This window comes from Physella acuta, unplaced genomic scaffold (genome assembly GCF_028476545.2).
Source record: "Physella acuta isolate Inbredline_101_S28 unplaced genomic scaffold, ASM2847654v3 ptg000805l, whole genome shotgun sequence".
Lineage (NCBI taxonomy): Eukaryota > Metazoa > Mollusca > Gastropoda > Physidae > Physella > Physella acuta.
In genome coordinates this window covers 242,527-266,493 of record NW_026732323.1, presented here as the reverse complement: position 1 = coordinate 266,493, position 23,967 = coordinate 242,527, and the positions used below count along the sequence as shown (strand labels likewise).

General features: G+C 37.7%; 2 protein-coding genes across 2 annotated transcripts; one reads left to right on the top strand and one right to left on the bottom strand.

The window, feature by feature from the left end:
• Positions 1 to 6,410: 6,410 nt before the first annotated feature.
• Positions 6,411 to 6,776, bottom strand: LOC131951258 (putative uncharacterized protein FLJ46204). Its single transcript, XM_059313613.1, has one exon. The coding sequence runs from the start codon at positions 6,774 to 6,776 to the stop codon at positions 6,411 to 6,413; it is 366 nt and encodes a 121-aa protein (XP_059169596.1).
• Positions 6,777 to 14,486: 7,710 nt separating this feature from the next.
• LOC131951273 (uncharacterized) lies at positions 14,487 to 23,731 on the top strand. Its single transcript, XM_059313629.1, has 9 exons — positions 14,487 to 14,568; positions 15,813 to 16,237; positions 18,018 to 18,143; positions 18,239 to 18,411; positions 19,361 to 19,501; positions 19,627 to 19,722; positions 20,163 to 20,360; positions 21,012 to 21,232; positions 21,702 to 23,731. Exons 2-8 carry the CDS (start codon positions 15,981 to 15,983, stop codon positions 21,227 to 21,229), a joined length of 1,209 nt encoding a protein of 402 aa, XP_059169612.1. The 5' UTR covers positions 14,487 to 14,568; positions 15,813 to 15,980; the 3' UTR covers positions 21,230 to 21,232; positions 21,702 to 23,731.
• The last annotated feature ends 236 nt before the right edge of the window (positions 23,732 to 23,967 follow it).

The window sequence follows — 23,967 nt, the reverse complement described above, 5'->3', positions numbered from 1 at the left end:
ACAAGATTTTGGAAAAATATCATATTTAAAAAAAAAATTCAACTGCAATTTTGAGAGGTGGGGGGTTGTAAGATGAGGTGACGTCATTTTAAGGCGTTATTCTGACTTTGTGACGATGTGTGACGGAGGGGAGGGGGGGGGAGGTAAAAATCTGCAAAAAAGTGAGACGTCATTTATGGACGACCCCTTTGCTGAAGCTTAAGAGGCGTGAGATATATCGATACTCCTGATATATATATATATATATATATATATATATATATATATATATATATATATATATATATATATATATATATATATATATATATATATATATATATATATATATATATATATATATAATGTAATATAAGCCAGGGGTCTTCAAAATTTTCAGCCCGAGGGCCGCATCTCAACTATCAAATATCAGTTTGGGGTCCGGTTTCTTCAAGGAATCTCTTTTGGGTGGCGGAGACACCCCCCCCCCCCACCTCCCCCCCCCCCCCCCAACGAAAACAATGTATATAGAAATATATACAAATTTCAAGTCTCCCCCCCCCCCTTCCCCCACCCGGAGAAAAAAATCTGAAAGAAACATTGTCGGGGGTCGACAACACACTCGAGGTCCAAGTTTGCTTTCAAATAATTGTTCATCACGTATTTCATTCTTGAAAATGTTTGTTCACACAGGTATGTTGTTCCAAATTTTGAAAGGTACTTTGATGCAAATGTTTTAATGGGCAAAAACTTTTTAAAATCCACCCGCCCTTCTTTGAACTTGTCACTTGATCATTTTAATTTAGTTAAAAAGCTCCTTCTTAGTCCGCTATCAGGGTCGACGGTGGACTAATAAGGAGCAGATGATTGTCTCTTGTATATGTCCCCCCCCCCCGCCGTCCCACCACCCCCCCCCCCCCCCTCGCTACGCTACTGTGCTCACTTCATTTAGATCGAATTACTTAAAAGTGGAAAATAAAACAAATGTAAAAACATGTCTAATAATAAGCTTTTAAATGCACAGAAAATAAAATAAATTTACTCCCTTTCTTTAATAAAATATATCTTACAAATTTAAACGACCAAAGCATATTTTTTTAAAGAAATCAAGTATGTTTTCTATCTTATTTTTAGTACTTTTAAAAGATTTTTACTATTTTTTATTATATTTGTTTTATTCGTAGATTTGGTATGCCTACAGCCAATGATTCGCGTGTATTCTTAAAATTTTCACTACCATTTAAAAGTAAAAATCAAGTTATAATATTGTTTCAGAAAATAAATTGTCTTAAAAATATTTCCCTGGAGAATCAGAATGGACATGTGTAATTGTATACTATAATTAAGAAATGGAGAAACATGACTGATGTATATACAGCATTGCGTGATTTAATTAGAAAAGACAAATGTGTTTTCACGGGATATTTTTAATGTCGGGTAAACAACAAGGATGTGCTATTTTTAACCTCACGCAGGTAGGGCGAGCCACGCAGGGGTAGATGATGGAAGGTAAAACTAACTGAGCGTAATCAACCCCTGTCCCTGTGACGTATAGTCTGCTGCTGGAAGGGAACCACGCCGTGAGGAACATACGCTGTCACGTCTGCGTCGGTAGCTGCCAGGGCAGACGATTGACTGGAAGCGCGCCAAAGCAAATAAAATTCGTTTACTAGGTCAACGGAAAGCTCCCCAGCGTACACGAGGTTTTAGTGGCGGGAAGTTTCCAACCGTTGTACAAGGTGCTGCTGGGATGGCTTGGGGAGGGGGGTGGAGATGCTGAGATGACTTACCTAATGTAATGGGGGGGGGGTCATCAATAAATGACGACATCACACCCAGTGTTTCTTCCGAAGAGATGCCTGGAAGAAACTCTGATACACCCCAGAAGATCAGATTTTTGTCACTATGTGTTAGATGAGGAGCGAGTAATATGATCTAGATCTACTATTTTTTAAATTAAAATAGAATTTAAAAATTTAAAAAAAAAATGTACGTTGAACGTGTGTGTGTGTGTCTGTGTGTATCTTTGTTACGTCATTTTGGGAGAGGAAAAAAAGGGCTCGGACTCTAATAACTTGTAAAGACTTAGACTTGTGAAAGAAGGGTTTTAAAAAAAAAAGGTGAAAAAATTGGGTTGTCATTTTGTAAACAAAAAATAACTAAGCTTTAGAAATTAAGAAATCATCCGATTAATTTAACTATGAGCTTGAACTTTTTCAAACCCATAAAATACACTCACCATAGTGTAATTATGCTACATTTTTTTACGTTTAGCATAAGCCTATTCTGTTTACGATTGTTTGCCAGAGGGTCTAGTTCGGAACCCGGGCCCGAGTCTGTCAGAAGTCTTTGAGTCTACCCAGCTCTGATGTGCATAGAGCACACCACATTTCTTTATCAGAAACATTTTTTTCAAGAAACAGATGAAATTACTGTATCTGCCTTACAGACAGAGTTTCTTTCAGACATCTCTTCGGGGGCCTCGAGCCTTTCCCCAGAAACAAAAAAGAATGTATTTAGAAAATATATACTTTTACGAGTTTGTGTGTCGTCGCCCCCCCCCCCCCAATTCAGTACGCACCTCCGAAAATTTCAAGTGCACACCCCCACCCCGAGAAAAAAAAAGTCTGAAAGAAACACTGGCTTCAGATAACCCGGTCCGAAAGGGTCAATTACTTTTACGTATTAGCTTTAAAAATTTGTCGGATCACCTTGTGGTGGAGTAGAAGTTTAAAAGGGTTTTCTGTCCTATCACACACGTGTGATTTAAATACCTTTTTACGTAAAATATCATTTTACAAAACCTGAATAAGGGTTTTCAATCATGTCGCTGCTTGACTTCCAAATGTTTACATAGAGTGTTCTCCAGACCACAATAAAACCCAGACAGAAACTCATTGCACTGAACAACGTCGTATACACTTTTCAACCAAAGCTACAGAAGAGAATCCTTGGCCCCAACTTTTCTGTGCGGACCCTCAAGACGATCAAAGTCTGAACAGGTTGAAATCTACACGGATGATCTAGATACGGCGCAAGGTGCCGGTGTTCCTCTGAGAATTGTCGACGTTTTGACGGTTAATCTCAAATAGAATCGTACTAAGAACTCAAGGCCAACTTACTTGTCGAAAACAGTAATAAAGGAGAAACGCAGTTTGTTTCACACCTTCCCCCTCCTCACCCCCCCCCCCCCCAAAAAAAAAAAAAGATTGAGTGCACAATTTTGAATCCTAGAATTAAATAATGAAATCTCTGTGAGGTTCTAGTCAGATATTGGTTAACAGATTCCACTGTGCTGTTAAGATTGTATTCAATTGTTGTTTAGCTTTGAAAAAAAAATGAGAGTAAATCACCAAATGTTTATATAATTTTTGTGGTAAATAACATGTCAACTTTTGTAATTATAGACAAAGTGTAAAAGTTTTAATACTATCCAAGCTGTAGTGTTAATGAGAAATGCGATGACGAGTTGCGCACATAATAGACACAATCACATGCAAGGACATGCACATCTATATATACACGTCGAGTTTCTTTCAAGCACAAAGTTCAGAAAAAAAAAATTATATAGAAAATATATACTTTAACCTGTGCCTCCCCCCCCCCCCCCCAATCAATTTTAAGACATTACCATCACTAACCTCCTTCCAACCCACACCCACACCCCCATCAATTTTAAAATATTGATATCACCACCCTCTTTCCAACCTACACCCCCTCCTCCCCCCCCCCCCCCCCAATCATATTTAAGACATAACCATCATCCCTATGCTTCCTATACACAAGCTGGCAAAGTCTAAATATCATTTAATACAATCTGAACAAAACATGTTACCTAACCTTGATAAAATGGACATTAAATCCAAGTCGTTTATAGATTTATTATTTTATAAAACATTTAAAACTCCCGTTGTCTAGCATCGAGATCCATTAAGTGCTTTACCCTCCCCCCCCCCCCATTAGCATCCCTACACCTACACGCACGCTCACACACACACTAATCTACTAATAATCAGTTCAACCTTGACACCCTAGTAAGAGAGTTAAACGGCCGAGACAGACTGAAAAAAAATTCTCGTCTACTTAGTGGGGAAAACCAGACAGTCTGATGCCGCAAAAAAAATGAAATTAACAGTGTGTAACTGTCTAGGTAAAAAAAACAACATTTTTTTTTGTTCTAGCTAATGATCACAGGGACCACCCACAGCTCAGGTACATCAAACCAGGTGCTTTTCTGTTACATCACCTGAACCACCTATCTGGTGTATTACATCACCTGAACCACCTACCTGGTGTATTTCATCACCCTAACCACCTATCTGGTGTATTTCATCACCCTAACCACCTACCTGGTGTATTTCATTACTTTAACCACCTACCTGGTGTATTTCATTACTTTAACCACCTACCTGGTGTATTTCATTACTTTAACCACCTACCTGGTGTATTTCATTACTTTAACCACCTACCTGGTGTATTTCATCACCTGAACCACCTACCTGGTGCATTTCATTCCATTAACCACCTATCTGGTGTATTTCATTACTTTAACCACCTACCTGGTGTATTTCATCACCTGAACCACCTACCTGGTGCATTTCATTCCATTAACCACCTATCTGGTGTATTTCATTACTTTAACCACCTACCTGGTGTATTTCATCACCTTAACCACCTACCTGGTGTATTTCATTACCTTAACCACCTACCTAGTGTATTTCATCACCTTAACCACCTACCTGGTGTATTTCATCACCTGAACCACCTACCTGGTGTATTTCATCACCTGAACCACCTACCTGGTGCATTTCATTCCATTAACCACCTATCTGGTGTATTTCATTACTTTAACCACCTACCTGGTGTATTTCAACCCCTCAACCACCTACCTGGTGTATTTCATTACTTTAACCACCTACCTGGTGTATTTCATTACTTCAACCACCTACCTGGTGTATTTCATCACCTTAACCACTCATATCGTGTATAAAAATTAAACTATATTTGCTTGTGCATGAATACATAAACAAGTATAAAGTTAAAATACAAAACATTAGTTATTAAACTTTTTGCTACTGAAAAAAAAAATTTTGCTCGGGGGAAAAAATATATTTTTGCAAAGTCCCTTATTCACCGAGTAAAATCTAAGGTTAAAGCTGCCATTAAAAATTAAACTTATACAAATCTTAACCACATTCACTGTTCTGGCCAGACTTATTTGTCCTTGGCCCTTTTCGTTTCTGATCATCAAGGTGAGTCTGGGAGGAGACTAGCCATCTAAAAGTACATTTATGTTAGGTATATCCTCAGCAGGATCGCGAAATAAAAGGTGGGAGATGGAAATAGATAAAAAAGAACTCTTCATTTCTTTTAAAAATAAAGATTGCCTATAATACATAGATGATCAGCACGTAAAGATGTACTTAACGAACATATACTTAAATATCTCTAGTAAATTTAGTTGAAACCATTAAAATGCTGAGGATAAAAGTAAAAATCCTTCCAAAAGATGAATAACCAAACTTCTGAAAAAGAAGAAGCATAGTTGTTTACAATCAGAATCAAGGCTTTTCAAACAACTAATACTCTATGAAACTTGCTTCTGCAAATAGCAGTGCAGTGGTGTGCGAGCAATAAAGTGATCAACAATTATTTTAAAGAAAATAAATAGTAGCTAATTCAAAAATGTAATGATTTGGAGGGCAAGAACAATAGTTTAGTTAAGAAAATTAAATTGCTATTCAAAATTGTTTGTTTAATATATTGTTCTATCTGCTACAAAGACTACGCTTTTACGAACTTTCTTTACACTTTGATCCTGTAACATTTATGTATATATTATATTTAATTATAAATTGTTGACAAAGTTGTTAGTAAAAACAAATGGTAATAAGCTATTATATTAAATAATAAAGAAATGATTGATCTGTTATATTTGTAAATTACTATTAAATGTGTAGACTTACACTGATCTATTTTAGAAGAGTAATTATTTCCTTCGCTGCTGTTTGCTGGTCTTAAAAATCTTTTTTAAACTAGCGACTAAAGGAATAGGTAGGTAAAATGCTAGTACGTTGGTGTGTGTACAATTTAAAATGTGTTTGTATTTATTAAAAAAAAAAGATGTCCGATTTGGTTGGGGTCGTTGAGTGAGTTTTTTTTTTAATAGGACAAAATGGCAGCTAGTTATGTACTTAAATACTAGATGCATGACTTAGAAAGCATGAAAAATACCATTTGAAACCACACAGTCCATGGGGCAGGTGGAATAGGGTTAATCGTCCTTTGAAATCAAATCTACAAATGTCACTGTGCATAAGTTATTAAACGATTAGCTAAACCAGTAAACCACAGAAAAACAGAATGTAACCTTACTTTGAACTTAGCTACTGTGTCACCCATCTGATGTAATGAAGCTTTACGTAAACCAGTTAAAGTGCGCCAGATTGTTTTAAAATATTTTGGAAACCTACAATGTTGAGGGGCAAAGAGTTTACATGAAACAGGTGGCTGTGAGTAACGGGCAGTGTGGTGTAGATGTGAATGTGGGTGTGCATGAAAATTAATATGATGCTGATGACGCGCAGTGTGGTGTAGTTGTGGATGTGGGTGTGCATGAAGTGTGATATGATGCTGATGACGCGCAGTGTGGTGTAGATGTGGATGTGGGTGTGCATGAAAATTAATATGATGCTGATGACGCGCAGTGTGGTGTAGATGTGGATGTGGGTGTGCATGAAGTGTGATATGATGCTGATGACGCGCAGTGTGGTGTAGATGTGGATGTGGGTGTGCATGAAGTGTGATATGATGCTGATGACGCGCAGTGTGGTGTTGATTAGAGTGGCGTGTTATGTGATGTTAATGTGGGTGGCCAGTAGTGTGGTGTGGATGCTGATGATGTATAAAGCGGTGTAGACTCAGGACAGTAGATTGTGTTGTTGGTGTGTGCTATAATAAACAATTATCAAACACTAGATAAATGGCCCGTTGAGGGAGGCATACAACGGGTGCTAGGTTGATAGTGTTGTCTCTAAACCGAAACCAAAACCAAAAGCACCACCTCAACTTCAAATTTAACCGGAAACGAAAAATGGCATTAAAAACGGATTTTTATCTAGAATCGGCATTTTAACCGGATCCGGAAATTTAACGAGATGAAACACATATTAACCCCAAACTTAATACTGATACTAACGCTTAATATATACAATACTCTTTCCGGTATTTGTTTTATATACCTACATTCACTTCTTGTATTAGACAAATAAATTAAGCGTTTATTTTTTTTGTCTGTATTATCAATGACGTCATCATTATTGTGTATCGTTTTCAGCATTCGATTCTTAATTCTATTTTTTATTAAACCATCAATGATGCCATTCTGTTGTTTTTTTGTTTTTTTTTTTGCATATACGCTAAAAACACAATACTTTATCTGGTAACCTTGATATATACGTAGTTACTGCACATTGATACTAAATATAGTCGTAGTCATACGCCTTAACATTGCACTTAAGCTCAAACTTGACGAAAGTCGCATTGAGAGTTTCTTTCAGGCAACTCTTCGAAATACAATTTTAAATAGAAATCATACACCTTAAGTGTCCGACCCCTCCCCCCCCCCCTCCCACGAAAATGTCTGTGCTCCCCCCCCCCCCCTCCTTTTCGGAGACATAATGTCTGAAGGAAACCCTGGATTTAATAAATACAGACAGATTGAACTCGATTCAAACGTTGGAAATCTAAATTTAACTTCCTGAGAGTAAAATGGTGAGATCCGGGATCGTGAAGATCGTGCTCTGGTAAAAAAAAAAACCATCATCAAACGATGTTTACCTCAGGTGCTATTCTTCGCTCTCAGACGTCTGCGGGTTCTGAGCGTGATTGCGATAAGAACTTGCCGCTTATCAATGACGTCACGGCATGGCTGCCACCAGCGGTGTCTAGACATCGACCTGGATATTCTCTGCCGGCTAGGTCACAGCGTTCTACAGTCGACTCGGATCACCGGAGCCTCGATAATCTTCTGAATTATCTTCGAGTTTATTGAATGTAATTATCGGACTTGCTTCCATGCCAGATTTTTAACGAAGGTTCTAAAGTTTTGATTATCAATTATTTTTTTCCCCGCTATTTATTATAGAAGTAATAAATGTATAATGATGGGACTTAACAATTGGCAAATTTGGATCCTCTACTGTACAGCTTACCACAATGTACTTTTAAAAGGTAAACAAAAAAAGGTTACTTTCCTATTGCGACTTAACACAGAAAGATTGTACAAACAGGAGTAAGTGTTTTAGTGGGATGCGCATCTCAGTTGAATAGGCCTAAATCAAGCACAGAGTGAAGAAATTAGTTTAAACTTTTGACAAATATGAAATTACTAACTACAGTGGAAAGTAGGGAAACTAACTCCGGTAGTAGCTAAATGTAACGTTAGATTAGAATATTTACCAATATGTGTGGTTACGAAAACTACCGTACATACAGAAAACACTAGCCAACGATTTTTAGGTGACAATTAAAACATGCATTTATTTCAAGAATGTATTATCCTTAATCCGTCTAAAATATGTGAACATATTTATAATTGTCGTCTAGATCTTGTATTGTGTCTAATGTTTATTTGTCGCTATAATTGTCGATATCTTGTGTTGTGTTCTAATGTATATTTATCGCTACTGTCAACATATGTGTCGCTATATCTTGTGAACTAATGTATGTTTGTCACTATAATTGTCTATATTTTGTGTTGTCATGTAATGTATAGTTGTTGCTAAAACTGTCTATATCTTGAGTTGTCATATAGTGTATATTTGTTGTAATGTATATGTCGCTACTGTCAACATCACCCGAATAATCATTCATAACTTAAGTTTCACAACCGTTTACTATGAAATGAAAACAAAAATCACTCCTTTTTGCCACAGACTAATGTCTACTTAACGTCATAGGTAGATAGGAAGGTTTTGTTTTAGTTTTATTTAGCGCCGTAGTAGAGAGCGCTGTCGTGAAGCATGAGTTGAACTGATAAGCAGTGTTTCTTCCAGCCTTCCCCCCCCCCCCCCCCCCGAACGAAATGGAATTTATATAGAAAACATACTTTTACCAGTGTCCGCCCCCCCCCCCCCTCACCCCGAGAGCTCCCCCGGAGTAAAAAAAAAAGTCTGGAAGAAACACTGAGCGTAAGTCGTTCGTTTTGCCTAGCCAAGCTTTTATGTAAACAGAGACACTTCGTATAAAAATATTAGAACTTAGTAAACGCCGTCACAGGAAGCTACTGAGACAGGTCATTTCGTTCTTCTTCAAAGGAACACATCGATGACAAAAACTTGTATTTGACGACCGTGCTGGGTGATGTTACAAAAACAGTCTTAGGTCAAATTTTTAAATTATTTTGTCGCGTCTACCGAGTTTTCTAAAGCGGGCGACGCTCTCCCTGTCTGCCGGCCGGCCTTAGCATTGGATGATGAAATAAAAATTCCAGACACGTTTAAACGTAAACAGTTTCTTGGCGGGTCACTGTACTCAACACGTGATCCGCCAGAATGAGACATGTAAACAACGAATCTGATTGGTCCGTCGCCTCACCTCATATGTAGAGCTTCTTTTTACTCCAGTGAATTCACCCATGAAGCCGTTTTCATTGAGAATTTAAGGCCGCTTTACAAGTCTTATTAATGAATGAATCGTAAAATGTATTCATTCGTAAATTATGTACACATTTTGTAAAGGTTCAGAGCGTTGACGGTCTCTGAGTTTAATTTCTGAGAATACAAAGCCATATAAGGGGTAGAGGGGTAGGGCTGGGGGGACGGGGGGGGGGGGTGACCACGAGGGGCGCATGCTTTTCGTGTGTGATAAGTTGCACCATTATGACCGAATTGATCTTTTTTTAATTTGCAGGGAGCTGCATGATTATGATTTTTTCTTTAAAAAGAAAGAATTATTTACTGGACAAGACTGATTTGACATATACAATCAGTATGTTTTCATACAGTTCCTCGGGATACTAAAACCAACTTTAACGATTATTTAAAACAAACTGTTGTTTTTTTAATGAAGACACGATAGCATTTCTTATTTTAAAAATATTAATATTTTAAACCTAAATATGTTTGATAATTATGTTTTAAGATAAGTGGATCGCAAGATGACCCTCAATTCAGAGGTGAACGGCGTTGAAAATTTCAAACAGATCAAAGAGGGATGAAGATTTCTGGCAGTGTTTCTTCCAGACTTTTTTCTCCGGGGGGGGGGGGGCACTTGATATTTTCGGGGTAGGGGGCGGACACTGGTAAAAGTATGTTTTCTATATAAATTCCATTTCGTTCGGGGGGTGGGGAGAGGGTAGAACCCGGGCGGAGCCCCCTCGAAGAGATGCCTGGAAAAAACTCTGATTTCCGGCACAGATTTGGACAACAAAGTTTTTGGGTCACCATCTGATCTATTCCAAGTGTAAATGGGACGAAGCATTAAAAAAATCTTATACTTGAACCGACATATTGCTTAATGTTAGAATAAAACTAAATAATTTAGGCTGAAAACCAGAGTTTCTTTCAGGTGGGAAAAGGTGGGGACTTCCTTCACCCGAAGCACCACTACCACCCACAACCCTCCTCAAACAAAATAATTTATATTGTATTTTTTATACTCTTACTAGTCTTACTAGTGTCCTCGGAAAACTTAGTCACCACTCCCCCCTTCCACCAAGAACCTAGTGTAAAGCAAATGAAGAAAAACGTAATTGTTACAACTGAGTTTCATCATCAAAAATAGACAAGGTATTCATCCGCGACCTCTGTGACTATAAGGTTGGTGTTTGTTAAGAAGATATGAATAGCGGGTAGCTAACCAAAGTTTAGCAAACTCTGTGTAGCCCAAACTTTAAAAAAAAATATTGTAGACTTAAAATATCCATTCACCTAAACTTGAATTAACCCATATAGACTGTGAATATTTCCTCGTGACAGTAACAAAACTGTCTGGGAAATATGAAAAGAAAATACCATGAATGGAGCCCGGGGGTTTTCACCACAGTTATGGCGGCATTTCACCCCCCACCCTCAATCTTTTCAGGCCCGGGGACAATAGAGCTGGTAGCGGTACAGACTTTGGGGACGATTGACTGCCAGTTCATTGACCAAACCTGTCCAAGCGTGCAGCGTTCACACCTGAATCCAGACAAGCTACACACTGACCCCTTTTAGCAGGGGCGTATCCCGTTCCTTACCATAAGGGAGGGGTGCTATCCGAAAACAATAATAGTTTAATCAGCGCATGAACATAAATAAAGAGTTTATATACTTCTATGAAGAAAACAAACTGCGCTGAAGTTTCTTCTCTCAATTGAATTAACACGAGAAGTAAAAAAGAACAAAGTAAAATATAAGCCTACTATGTTTATAAATAAAGAAAAGTAAACAATGGCAAAGCATAAAACAGCCTATATAGTCCATCAAAACAAGAAGCAGGGGATGTATCGTGTACGCTGTGAGGAGAATGGATGAAGACAGCAAAGCAAACGTTGACGAGGAACCCACATGAGAAAAGTAGGCGGGCCCATATAATCACGGAGGACTGTTGAAAGCAGGGACTGCTGGGCTTACGTGGGCCCAACTGGTGAGAGCCGCCCAAAATAGAGTCTGGTGGAGAGTTGTAGCTGAAGCCCTTTGCTGCTAGGAGGCTTCACGGGAATAGGTCAGCCTAGTCAAGAGGAAACTGTTAGATTTTCATTTCAAATTTGTAAAGATTAATAATGTGTAGAAAAGCAAAAAGGGTCTCATTCGATTTTTATAAGGAGCAAAAATTAAGTCTAGAAGGAAGGAGTTTATTTTATTTAATTACATAATATTGCATCTGTCGGACGTTGTTAAGTAATTAACAACGACATACGTTAAGCTCAGCGTCTACATGAAGTGCAATTAAAATATCAGCGCTGGTTGCACTATCAGCTATTCCTAGATTATAAACTTATGGTTGTCGGTTGTGTAAAATTCGAGTTATTTGGAAGTAAACAATGTCGGAGCTATTTTTCTTGGATCTTAGTTGTTGGGGCGCGGGGTTGTCCACACTACCGCCCAGACGTATCAGTGTGTACGGTGTGAAAATCTTCAGTGAGGGTGAGGTGGAACACCCCTCGCAACCGCCGTGGTGTCAGGGGTGTCTCTTGGAAGCCACTATCACAGTTTCGACGGGTGACACCTCTAGTTCGGTTTAGCCATCGATTTAAGTATCTTACGATATTTCTAATGTAGTGCGCTCTTTAAAACTAATGTAGGCGCTATAGTGCTCATGAGGGGATCCGAAGTGGCCCCACCCCTGGTGCAGTCAGGGGGTTGATTGAATTAGTTCCAATGAACACCTATGTCTAATATGCGGGCATGGCTGGTACAGTTTTATGGTTGATTGAATTAGTTCCGTTCCACTGAAGAATGAATGGTGTGGTAATGCACTAAAGATAGACACAAAAGATAGACACAAAAGTTCACAAACATACTTTCGTTTAAATAAAGAGGTATTGCTTGATACTTCCCCAGCACACTTTACACACAATAATAAAATGCTACCCCTACCTCCCCAACCCGTAGTGTTATAGGCATATAATATCTGCACGATCCCGTATAATTGGAAACAATTAAAAAATTATCATTTTAACTTTAAAAAGGGGACCAACAATTAAATGATCTCTCGAACTTTAGGCTTCAAGGACATTATCTTCTTTTGCGTTCTCAATTTTTAGTGTTGGAAGGGATCCATCATAAATAAGTGTACGTGTCAACTGGCTATGCACCATTGAAACCATTGACTCCGATGTCAGTCAGCTTTTCTTTTTTAGATTTGCCTCCATAGCCTTTGTCAAAACATAACAAACTACAAGGCAGCAGTTAATTGATTTTGGAGTTGTCTCTACTAGAAGAGACTAACGGGTCGCATCTGCCCGAATATTCGAACTCGAGACTTTTCAGTTTTGCAACCTTAAGCTTTACCGACTCGACCACGCCTACCCCATGGGCATTATAAAAAATGGGTTTTCTGCATATCCCTAGACAGAAGAGCCCAACAACCCCCTTGTTTAATTCCATCAACTGTCTCGGCGACGCCGCTGTTGACAATGACATCCTAGCCGATCCTTCTACTGCACTAGACACATTGTACTGTCGGCAAGACAGTTTTAAATTCTCTACGATTTAGTTGAACCAAAATAAACAAACAAGGTTTATACATCTGATTCCATATATCAATATACATTGGCCCTATCGCCATGGATGGTATTTTATACTAATTAAACCTCTCTTAACAAAACATCTCAAGTAATCTTTTTTTTTTTATTCAAGGAAAGTCAGTTTAGTCACAATAATGATTGCATCATCAATAACCATTGTTTAAGTTTAAACGCAGTATTTTCTTATCTAACTTGATAACCACAAACGGGTGTAGGGTAAATGTGTTGAAGATTTGCTATTGAACCTAGTGAACTTTTTGAACCCTGTGGTCTAGAGCGACTTCGGGTTGATTTGAATTTGATGAATGAAAAATACACGATGAATGAACGTCGCTTCGGCGAGAAAAATTCTCACCAATGGTAAACACACTCCCGCAGCAAGCGGAAGGTCTACGGCAAATTACTACGCGTCTGGTGGCCCACCGCTTTCCATTCCGGGATAATTCTACGGAACATGGTAAACTCATTTTGTACAAAAATCAAGGGAATATTAAAATGAGGCTTATTTAGTCTATATTGGTGTTCAAGTTTAAATAGTTGAAAACATTATGCATTTTTAGGAATATAAGTCAAATTGTCGGCACAAACACAGGTAATACAAAGAACCAAATACAGAGACTGCCTAAAGTTAACAATCAAATCCAATTATACTCAAAAAAGTTTTCGGGTCAGTTTATTAAAAAAAAATAATTTTTAAATACTCTCACACCCAAGTATGTTAACAATATACGACTGCTGCTGATAATCCAAGAATATAATTTCTGAACAGTTAATAACCAACTGAAACAAAGCAGTTAGTTCCAAAGACTTGACTGTGGTTAAAGTTCTCATTTCCCGTTTTAGCCAGTGTTGTTTACACTTGTAGAGAAGATGTAGTGGTCTCGTGCCTTACGTTGGATCTAGTAAAACCTAAAATACGACAACACTTTAGTTTGGCATCTGATTTGGAAAAAAAAACTGATTTTAAAGGTAAGCATTAACAAAGCGGCGGGGGAGGGGGGGGGCTCGACGTCGAAATGTATAGTTTTACCAATCCTCCTCCTCTCCTCACCCCCCCCCCCCCCCAAAAAAATTTTTTTTTTTTAAGTGCGCCCCGTCCACCGTTAACAAATATCTGACAAACTGATAGTAAGACCAGTAATTTACAAAGTAATACATGACCCAAATGTGTTTCCATATAAATTACGTTGGCCGCTGTACGTATTGCTGTCTTACGGTACCGTCTTGTACCGTACTATAAAAGCAACGGTAGAGCCGACATTAATTAACAATAACTAGAAACATAGTTACTTGCTATAGAGAAGATAAATCATTACATTTTCTAAATTTAAAAAAAAAAAGACAGAAACCCGTGTGATGTAAGTAGCTTTTTAAACTATATTTTGCCATAAAAGTAAATGTTAATTGTGTACATTCAACATTGTTCTATTTTGAATATAGGCATGTGTAAAATATATTGTTGTTTATGATACCTCTCTTTATCATCTAGATCTATATTTTTTTTAAATTCATTTAAACAAAGATTTTTAAAATTTGAAATACAGTATCGAAGTAACGAGGAATGTGAAAAAAATTATTTGAATTTTTAAATTTTATTTTAGCCGTCTTTTTTCTTTTTCTAAATTGAGAATTCTTTCAAAGATGTCTAGATCTACTCTTTATTTTTTTTCCATCTGTAGGTCTACTGAGATCCTAATATTGTATTATTTTTAAAAATAATTTAAGACAGATGAGTTTCTTAAAGTTAATTACAATTGAAATCGCTATAATTATTACTATGCATGCATTTTAGTTTGGATTTCTGTTTAATGAATGTAATTATAATGGTATCCCAAAATTGAAACACGGGTACCAAGTTTTTATAAGGTTTCTGCATGGCTTAACCTTTATTAAACTTCGTGCAAGGGCACTGAAATACTGCTATTATTTATTAGCAAACGACTAGAAATTTTTTTTTTTAAATGTCAACAGCTCTACTCGAGATTCAAAATACTCACCAGGGTGCACTTTCAGGGATACATTGTTTTTGCTCACTAAAAGAGAATAATTGCTTCAGATCACATTAAATCTACTAGCCACTAGATCTAGATCTGGATCTTTACAACAATAACAAAATTCTAATTGCTTCAAGCTGTAACTGATAGAAATAGAAAACAGCAGACGTCGAACCCACCGTAGAGGGCTTAAAAATAAAGCGAGATCACTCGGGATTACTATGTTTCGTTTTCTAAATTAGAAGAGTTCCGTACCTGTAAAGAAAAATATAAGCCTACCGAATAAAGATCTGAGATTTAAATTAAAAGGATAAGGTGCAGAGCCCCCCCCCCCCCCCCCCGAAGATAATCTACCGCCCCCCCCCTTCCGAATGGAATGGAATTCATATAGAAAATATATACATTTAACAGTGTCCGCCCCCGAAGAAAGTCTACCCCCCCCCCCGAAAATTTCAAGTGTCCCCCCGGAGAAAAAAGTCTGGAAGAAACACTGATAAGGTGTTGATGCATTATGTACTTTAATCAATTTTTATTACTTCTAAACTCAATTTAAAGTATTTTGCGTGTTGTACTTTTTATATGTACCAATTCTCTTTTATCTTTTGCAGATCTGTTCCTTGTCATTACTACATCACAAGTGGGGGAAAAATCATTAATACTTTTCAGTCTATTTAAAGTTACCTTGTGAATCTGTTTAACAGAGTTATTAACATTCGAAAAAAAATTGAAATTAAAATAATAAAACATCGAAACTATAAACCATCCTTTGTCGAACAATGTCGATCCGGGGCCTTCTCTCGGTCTGTTGCCTTCTAGTCACCTACCACCAACACGAGTGTCGCAGTCTCAACAACAGCAGGGAGCCGCAGGAGCTCGTAAGTCTGCGGTCCGTCCTTAGCCTGCCGGTAAACGTGCACCCCAGGGAGCAGGGGGAGACAGCGTCAGGTGCCAACATTTCGCAGCCCGACACTCCCGTGACAACATTAGTGGACACTGACTTGGAGGCTACTGACCTACATCCCGCAACGGACAGGTGAGTCGTTTTATTTAACTCACAATTTACCTGTAACAATATATTTATTGGATAAGTAAAGAAAATAAATCAATGGACAAAGAGATTCATGCGATTATCAAAATTCAAAAGCTGCCTTTTTATTTATTGTTGGTTGAAAAGTTTTACAGACGATGTTTTCTTTTTATTTAATTGAAGTAATAAGCATGTAGTAGGCCTATATTTCATTATGAAATATTAAAATCATAAATATGTATAATTGCAACCCCAAATGACACCAACCTCGCTTCTCTACATTAATTACCCCGTGCCACATTCCGTTCACTCTTCTCACCCCCCATCCTTTTCACATTTCACCATATTAATCGCACATGGTCACAATTTTGTACCTCCCCTTCCCCCCCCCCCCCACCCATACTTTAGCATAAAAATTAAGGAGTATCATAAATAAGTAAACCTCGACCCCCTTCCCCCACCTCCCCCCCCCCCTCATTAGTATTTAACTATATTAATTACTATGAAATTTTTTAAAAGAAAAAAGTGAACTTCTTCCGAAATCGCTTGACATGTCCTTAATTTACGAAAAAAAAATGTCCTGAAATTTAAACTACCCTGATAAATTAAGCATGGAAAATTCATTGCAATCAGTAATTTTGTAACAAAAGTTTTATGAAGGCCAAGCTGAGAATTATCGAACTTGAAGCCTTTTGCACTACTGGTACAATACCTACCAGCATCTTGCACTACTGGTACAATAACTACCAACATCTTGCACTACTGGTACAATACCTACCAGCATTTTGCACTACTGGTACAATACCTTCCAGCATCTTGCACTACTGGTACAATACCTACCATCACTGTGCACTACTGGTACAATACCTTCCAGCATCATGCACTACTGGTACAATACCTACCAGCATCTTGCACTACTGGTACAATACCTACCAGCATCTTGCACTACTGGTACAATACCTACCAGCATCTTACACTACTGGTACAATACCTTCCAGCACGATACACTATTGGTACAATACCTACCAGCATCTTGCACTACTGGTACAATACCTTCCAGCATCACGCACTACTGGTACAATACCTACCAGCATCTTGTACTACTGGTACAATACCTACCAGTTCCTTGCACTACTGGTACAATACCTACCAGCATCTTACACTACTGGTACAATACCTTCCAGCACGATACACTATTGGTACAATACCTACCAGCATCTTGCACTACTGGTACAATACCTTCCAGCATCATGCACTACTGGTACAATACCTACCAGCATCTTGTACTACTGGTACAATACCTACCAGTATCTTGCACTACTGGTACAATACCTTCCAGCATCATGCACTACTGGTACAATAACTACCAGCATCTTGCACTACTGGTACAATACCTACCAGCACGGTGCACTACTGGTACAATAACTATCATCACGGTGCACTAATGAATCAATATCTACTAGAATGCATGCATCTGTTTAAAAACTGGCATGTTAGCACAGTGTTAAGTAAAGTCCACATTTCGTTATTTGTACAGAATCAATAACATTTTTTTAAGCTTAGACAGCATAAAACAGATGCCATAATTTCGTGGAACTCAAGCCCCCATATCCACCACCACTACCACCACTCTTCTCAAACTATATCAACTTATTTCAACCATTAGGTATCCGCACCGTAAAACTTCACTGTCAACCGGTCCCTTTTCAAATTTTAACGCTGAATTTAACCGGGCATTATGAAGCGCAGTATTCTGAGATGCCGTATTTTGTATATTGAACACTAGGCCATCAGGAAGCCCCAACTGCACATTAAAAGGCTCGGAGCGACAATATCTTCTGTGTATGAGAAACAAACATTTATCAACATCGTCAGACCTTGGAAGTGTCAACAACGAAGTCAATTTAGTAAGGTACGTAGTGTCATAGTATGGTTTAGCACTGCGAATTATATTGTTTGTTTCAAATGTGTAACACGGAGCTTGTTTTTCCTTTCTTTTTAATGTAGACTGGAGCAGCAGAGGAAAGATGATTTACAACGAGAACTTCAACACAACCTACAGTTTACAACCCCTAACATCGATCCCGACAAATTGCGTGAACTCATACAAGTTTTCAACAACCTACATCCGACTCTCAGAAGCGACAAGCCACATAGCAGAATCTGCTACCTGCCAGCATGTAAGTTATAGAAAAACTGCTACCTCCCAGCAATTAAGTTATAGAAAAACTGCTACCTTCCAAAATGTAAGTTATAGAAAAACTGCTACCTCCCAGCAATTAAGTTATAGAAAAACTGCTACCTTCCAAAATGTAAGTTATAGAAAAACTGCTACCTCCCAGCAATTAAGTTATAGAAAAACTGCTACCTTCCAAAATGTAAGTTATAGAAAAACTGCTACCTCTCAGCAATTAAGTTATAGAAAAACTGCTACCTTCCAAAATGTAAGTTATAGAAAAACTGCTACCTCCCAGCATGTGAATAATAGAAAACTGCTACCTTACAACATGTAAGTTCTAGAAAAACTGCTACCTCCCAGCATGTAAATTATAGAAAAGCTGCTTCCTCCCAGCATGTAAGTTATAGAAAAACTTCTACCTTCCAAAATATAAGTTATAGAAAAACTGCTTCCTCATAGTTTGTGAATTATAGAAAAACTGCTACCTCCCAGCAAGTAAATAATAGAAAACTGCTACCTTACAACATGTAAGTTATAGAAAAACTGCTACCTCCCAGCATGTAAGTTATAGAAAAACTGCTACCTGCCAGCATGTAAGTTATAGAAAAACTGCTACCTGCCAGCATGTAAGTTATAGAAAAACTGCTACCTCCCAGCATGTAAGTTATAGAAAAACTGCTACCTGCCAGCATGTAAGTTATAGAAAAACTGCTACCTACCAGCATGTGTATAACAGAAAACTGCTACCTTACAATATGTAAGTTATAGAAAAATTGCTACCTCCAGCCTTCGAATAATGTTAACTCGGTGTAAGAGATTACTGTTGACCAACAACCGTGGCTATTTAAATATTTAAACATGACCCTACCAGTTTAAATATGGTGACCGACCTTAGCTGGAACGTCGACTGTCCCTAGCTGTGAGCGTAATGTTGACTTGATCTATTGCAGGTGACGCTCACCTTGAAGGTTGCACCAACGCCACCCTCCCAAGCTTAAGGCTACACTACAACCTCCCTAGGCTAGACAAAAGGGAGAGCGATGACGACATTCTTGAGGCCAAATTGAAACTCTTTGTCAAGCCAAAATCAGGTCGGTGTTTGACTGTTTTTTTTCCTAAACTCAGAAATTGTTTTTAAATAGTATCAAGCAAAAAGTTTAATTGCTGAATGTTTATCTTGACGTGTGTTTGTAAAATGTTCTACCTGACTCTGTAGGCTGCCCTTGCCCTAACGATGAGTTCGGTGAGGACGTCGCATTGGTTACAGTATACCAGTACATTCGTCATATAAGCAAACGAAATCAAACAAAAGGTAGCTGGCCTATTCATTTTTATCTTTTCATCTTTCAAACCCAACCTTTGATATGACCATTTTAAATGATTATAATCAAAGAGATATACAGTGTTTCTTCCAGACTTTTTTCTCCGGGGGGGGGGGGACACTAGTAAAAGTATATGTTTGCTATATAAATACCATCTCGTTCGGAGGGGGGGGGGGGCGGTAGACTTTCTTGGGGGGGGGGGGGGGGGGCTCCGGAGATATATGTTGATTATTTTTTTCAAGTATATCCATCAAAGCTTTCGTTGGGTTCAAAAACTAGTGACTCTCCGTCCTTCTACCTGTGGTGGTCATAGTTTTCCCATTTACTGTGATTCTCAGAGTTTCCTTTCTTTTCTCTAGCTGTATACGATACCACTTCAACTGTGCTCTAGTTCGCTATGCTATTTATAGTGTACTTTCTGTTTTCTAAGACCAGAGAATACTGGACGCGGTGCTGGTACCAGCACAAGGAAACCTGTGGGTCAGTCTGGACATCAAGCGGGCGGCCAGCACCTGGATGACGAAGCCAAGAAAGAACTACGGGTTAGAGGTCATGGTGCAAGACGCGCATGGAGTGTTCATGGACCCCAACAACTTCTTTGTCTTGCCAGAGTGTCCCTCCCCACAAGGTACGTCACGTGATATCTTTAGTCTAAGATTCTGGCCAAACCCTCCCCACAGGGTACGACATTCACGTGATATCTTTAGTCTAAGATTCTGGCCAAACCCTCCACACAGGGTACGACATTCACGTGATATCTTTAGTCTAACTTTGTTCTCAGGATTCTATATCCAAATTATAGCCTCGCGTTTGCGAGTTAGCGTTCGTTGCTCAAAACAATCATATCCCTAAACATTCAAATAGACCGTGTTGATAGAATTTCGAAGCCAAAATAAACAAATCGTCAAGAGCATAGATACGCAGTGGTTCACTGGGGAAGGGTCTTTTTTACATATCCTTTATAATACAAATATATCCATTCATCTGCAGTGTTTCTTCCAGAATTTTTTCTCCGAGGGGGGGGGGGGGACACACTGTTAAAAGTATATATTTTCTATATAAATTTCATTTCGTTCGGAGATGCCTGGAAGAAACTCTGTTCATCGGCATATTAATATATATATATATATATATATATATATATATATATATATATATATATATATATATATATATATATATATATATATATATATATATATATATATATATATATATATGTATACATGTTGAAGACATGGAACATACACAACATGTATCATCTTGTGCTCACCCACAGTACGCACGTGCAGGGACGACAGCGGCGAAGTTGTAGAGAAAAAAAATTGGACTCACCAGAACACGCGGGAGGATGTGGTCAGGGAGAACAAGCCGTACGTTGACGTCATTACGACCAACAAAAAGATGGAGAGGGAGCTGGAGAGGAAACACAGGAAGCTCTTGAAGTCCCACACACGGCCTTATCATGGCCGCCGCATCCCAAGTCCGGTTGATTGACAGGTGAGTGAGTTCATTAAGGAAGGAATTAAATGGCGCTACCTTCACGTTTGGCCAAAACTTAAAAAAAAAAAAAAAAAAAAAAAACCACATCTATTCGAATGTTATTCTTAAAATTGGTTTTGAGCAACAAAAAAAAACATAAGCTGTAGTCAGATTCTGCAATCCCCCCCCCCCATAGACCCCTCGGTATATATATAAAAAGTATGAGGGGGGTTGCAAATCGAAAGTTTGAGGAGGGTGCAAATCGAAAGTTTGAGGGGGGTGCAAATCGAAAGTTTGAGGGGGGTGCAAATCGAAAGTTTGTCCCCGGGTAAAAATTGGACCCCCCCCCCTTGAGACGATCCTGGCTACGCCACTGCAGATATGTTAGGTTATCAATATTGTTAAAACCCATTCTATTTATCATTACTAGATCTAGCACTCAAAAGATAGGTTACTAACTGTAACACGTTTTAACTATTTTTTTCAGACATTGAAATGGCCTCCTTCTGTTCATCAGTTTGAAAGGTTTAGTTCTTTGCTTACACGCTTACCACTGGTGAAAGGAATCCATGAATCTCATCCGTAGTTAAGTCAAGTAAAATGATGTAGGCCTAGAAATAAATAGGCTCACATCCGTGTATAAGTGTATGTATGTTGACGCGTGCTGGAAGATATTTTTTAAAACCATTTGCAGATCTATCATTATTGTATTTATTTATTATCATTTTAAGTATTATTAATGCTGTTATATTTGAAATTGTTCATAATCACTTTACTTCTGGAATTATTTTTTTTTAAATGGGGCTGGCGAGTGGAAATCACAGGTTTAAAATGGACGACGCCAATTAAACACCCACGTAGTCTCCCTTACTTGAGTTAATGATTGCTCAGTTCTAATTACACCGTCGGGAAAGGGGAGGGAATAAAAAGTGAAAGAAGAACCGTCCAGATCAATTTTCAGACAGAGGACCAAAACTCATTTTTCGTGACTCACTATGTTAAAAGGCGGCTGGAAGTAGTGGACATAAATAGAGCTATGGGCAGATAATAACCACCTTGTCTGGGGCAAAAAAAAAAAAAAAAAAACGAGCCAAAATAAAATTGGCTTTTAAGATATGTACTTTTTTTTCCCTTGGTGGCAAATTTTAGCTGTTACTTGTTTCTCTTAGGAGTCTAGAAATAGCGTGGAGCTACCGAGTATTATTAAATACACTTTTTTTTTAAAGTGTTGTATTGTATAGACATTAGGACCAGAGGTTACTAGGTACATACAAAGAAAAAAGTTCTATGTTTTAAGTTGTTCCTAGAACCTTAAGAGATTAAAGCTTGGAGTGGGAAAAAAGTAATTGACGTGGGTAGTAAAAAGAAAAGGAACAAACAATTCCATAATTAAAATTGATGGCTAAAGAGTATTTTTAGTACTTTGAATGAAGAGAAATCTGTTTTATCTTATGCCCTAGGGCTGTAATATCTCGAAAGGTCTAACAAGTCATATTGAATTATTATAGTTGTCTGATCCCAGATAGATTTGTTTCTTCCCATTAACATGTGTGTAGGGTTTATATTTTTAAAGTTAAGTCATTCGTCAGGGGCGGGTTAAGCTTCATACAGGCCGCTGACATTTAGCTTTAGACAGGCCTGGCATTTAGCTTGAGACAAACCTGACATTTAGCTTTAGACAGGCCTGGCATTTAGCTTGAGACAAACCTGACATTTAGCTTGAGACAGGCCTGACATTTAGCTTGAGATAGGCCTCTGACATTTAGTTTGATACAGGCCTGACATTTAGCTTGAGACAGGCTGCTAACATTTAGCCAGAGACAGGCCTGACATTTAGCTTAACACAGGCCACTGACATTTAGCTTGAGCTAGGCCTCTGAGATATAGCCTGTAAACTACCAGGGATCTGCAACTCAATAGATACAATATGTTTAGCTTGACTTATTACATTTTATAAAGTATACCCTTAAATGGCCTTGAAAATTGTGTTTTATAATCAACTTGATCCATTCCATGTTTGCTAATGTTGTTAACTGTACATAAGGGAACTGTTTGATTTTATTTTTTTGGGAATTCTAAGCTTTTTTCTGACTTAATTGACAAAAACATTTTTTTTTACTAACGCAATTTCATGACAAATGAATTTAAATTGATGATTGTACACCTCAAATGAAATTTTAAATTTCTAAACAATTGTGCTGTTTTAAGTGTATTACTTATCCAACTTTTTAAAAAGTGAATTCATCATTTGGATAAGTAGTTGTTCTTTTTTTTTTTCTCTATCTAAACAAATATGGCACTGCATTTACTAAATGAAAATTATTACAATTAAATTGTACATAAAAGAAAAATAATGAAATTATTATTTATCAATGATGTAAAATAAAACTAATGATACCATATTTTATTGATTAAGTATAATGTAAAAAAGTTTATACTTTTCAATCATGTATTTACGCAAATGCAGCTTATTTGTATTTTATTTGCCATTGAATTCTATTTTATATTTGATGAAATGTACTTTCTGTTTCTAATGAATAAAGTATTGTAAAAAACTTGTCAAGTAATTAATATTAAGTTATGTAAGCTATAAACTATAACACTGAAAGTAACAGGTTTCTTTGATAACTGATACAAAAAAATATGAATAAACCAAGTTTATTTCAATGGACTGGAATGGCAGAAACAGAATCATAATTCCAGCTTTACTATCAATTTCTGAGAATAGAAACTGATTAGAGGATAATGGCACA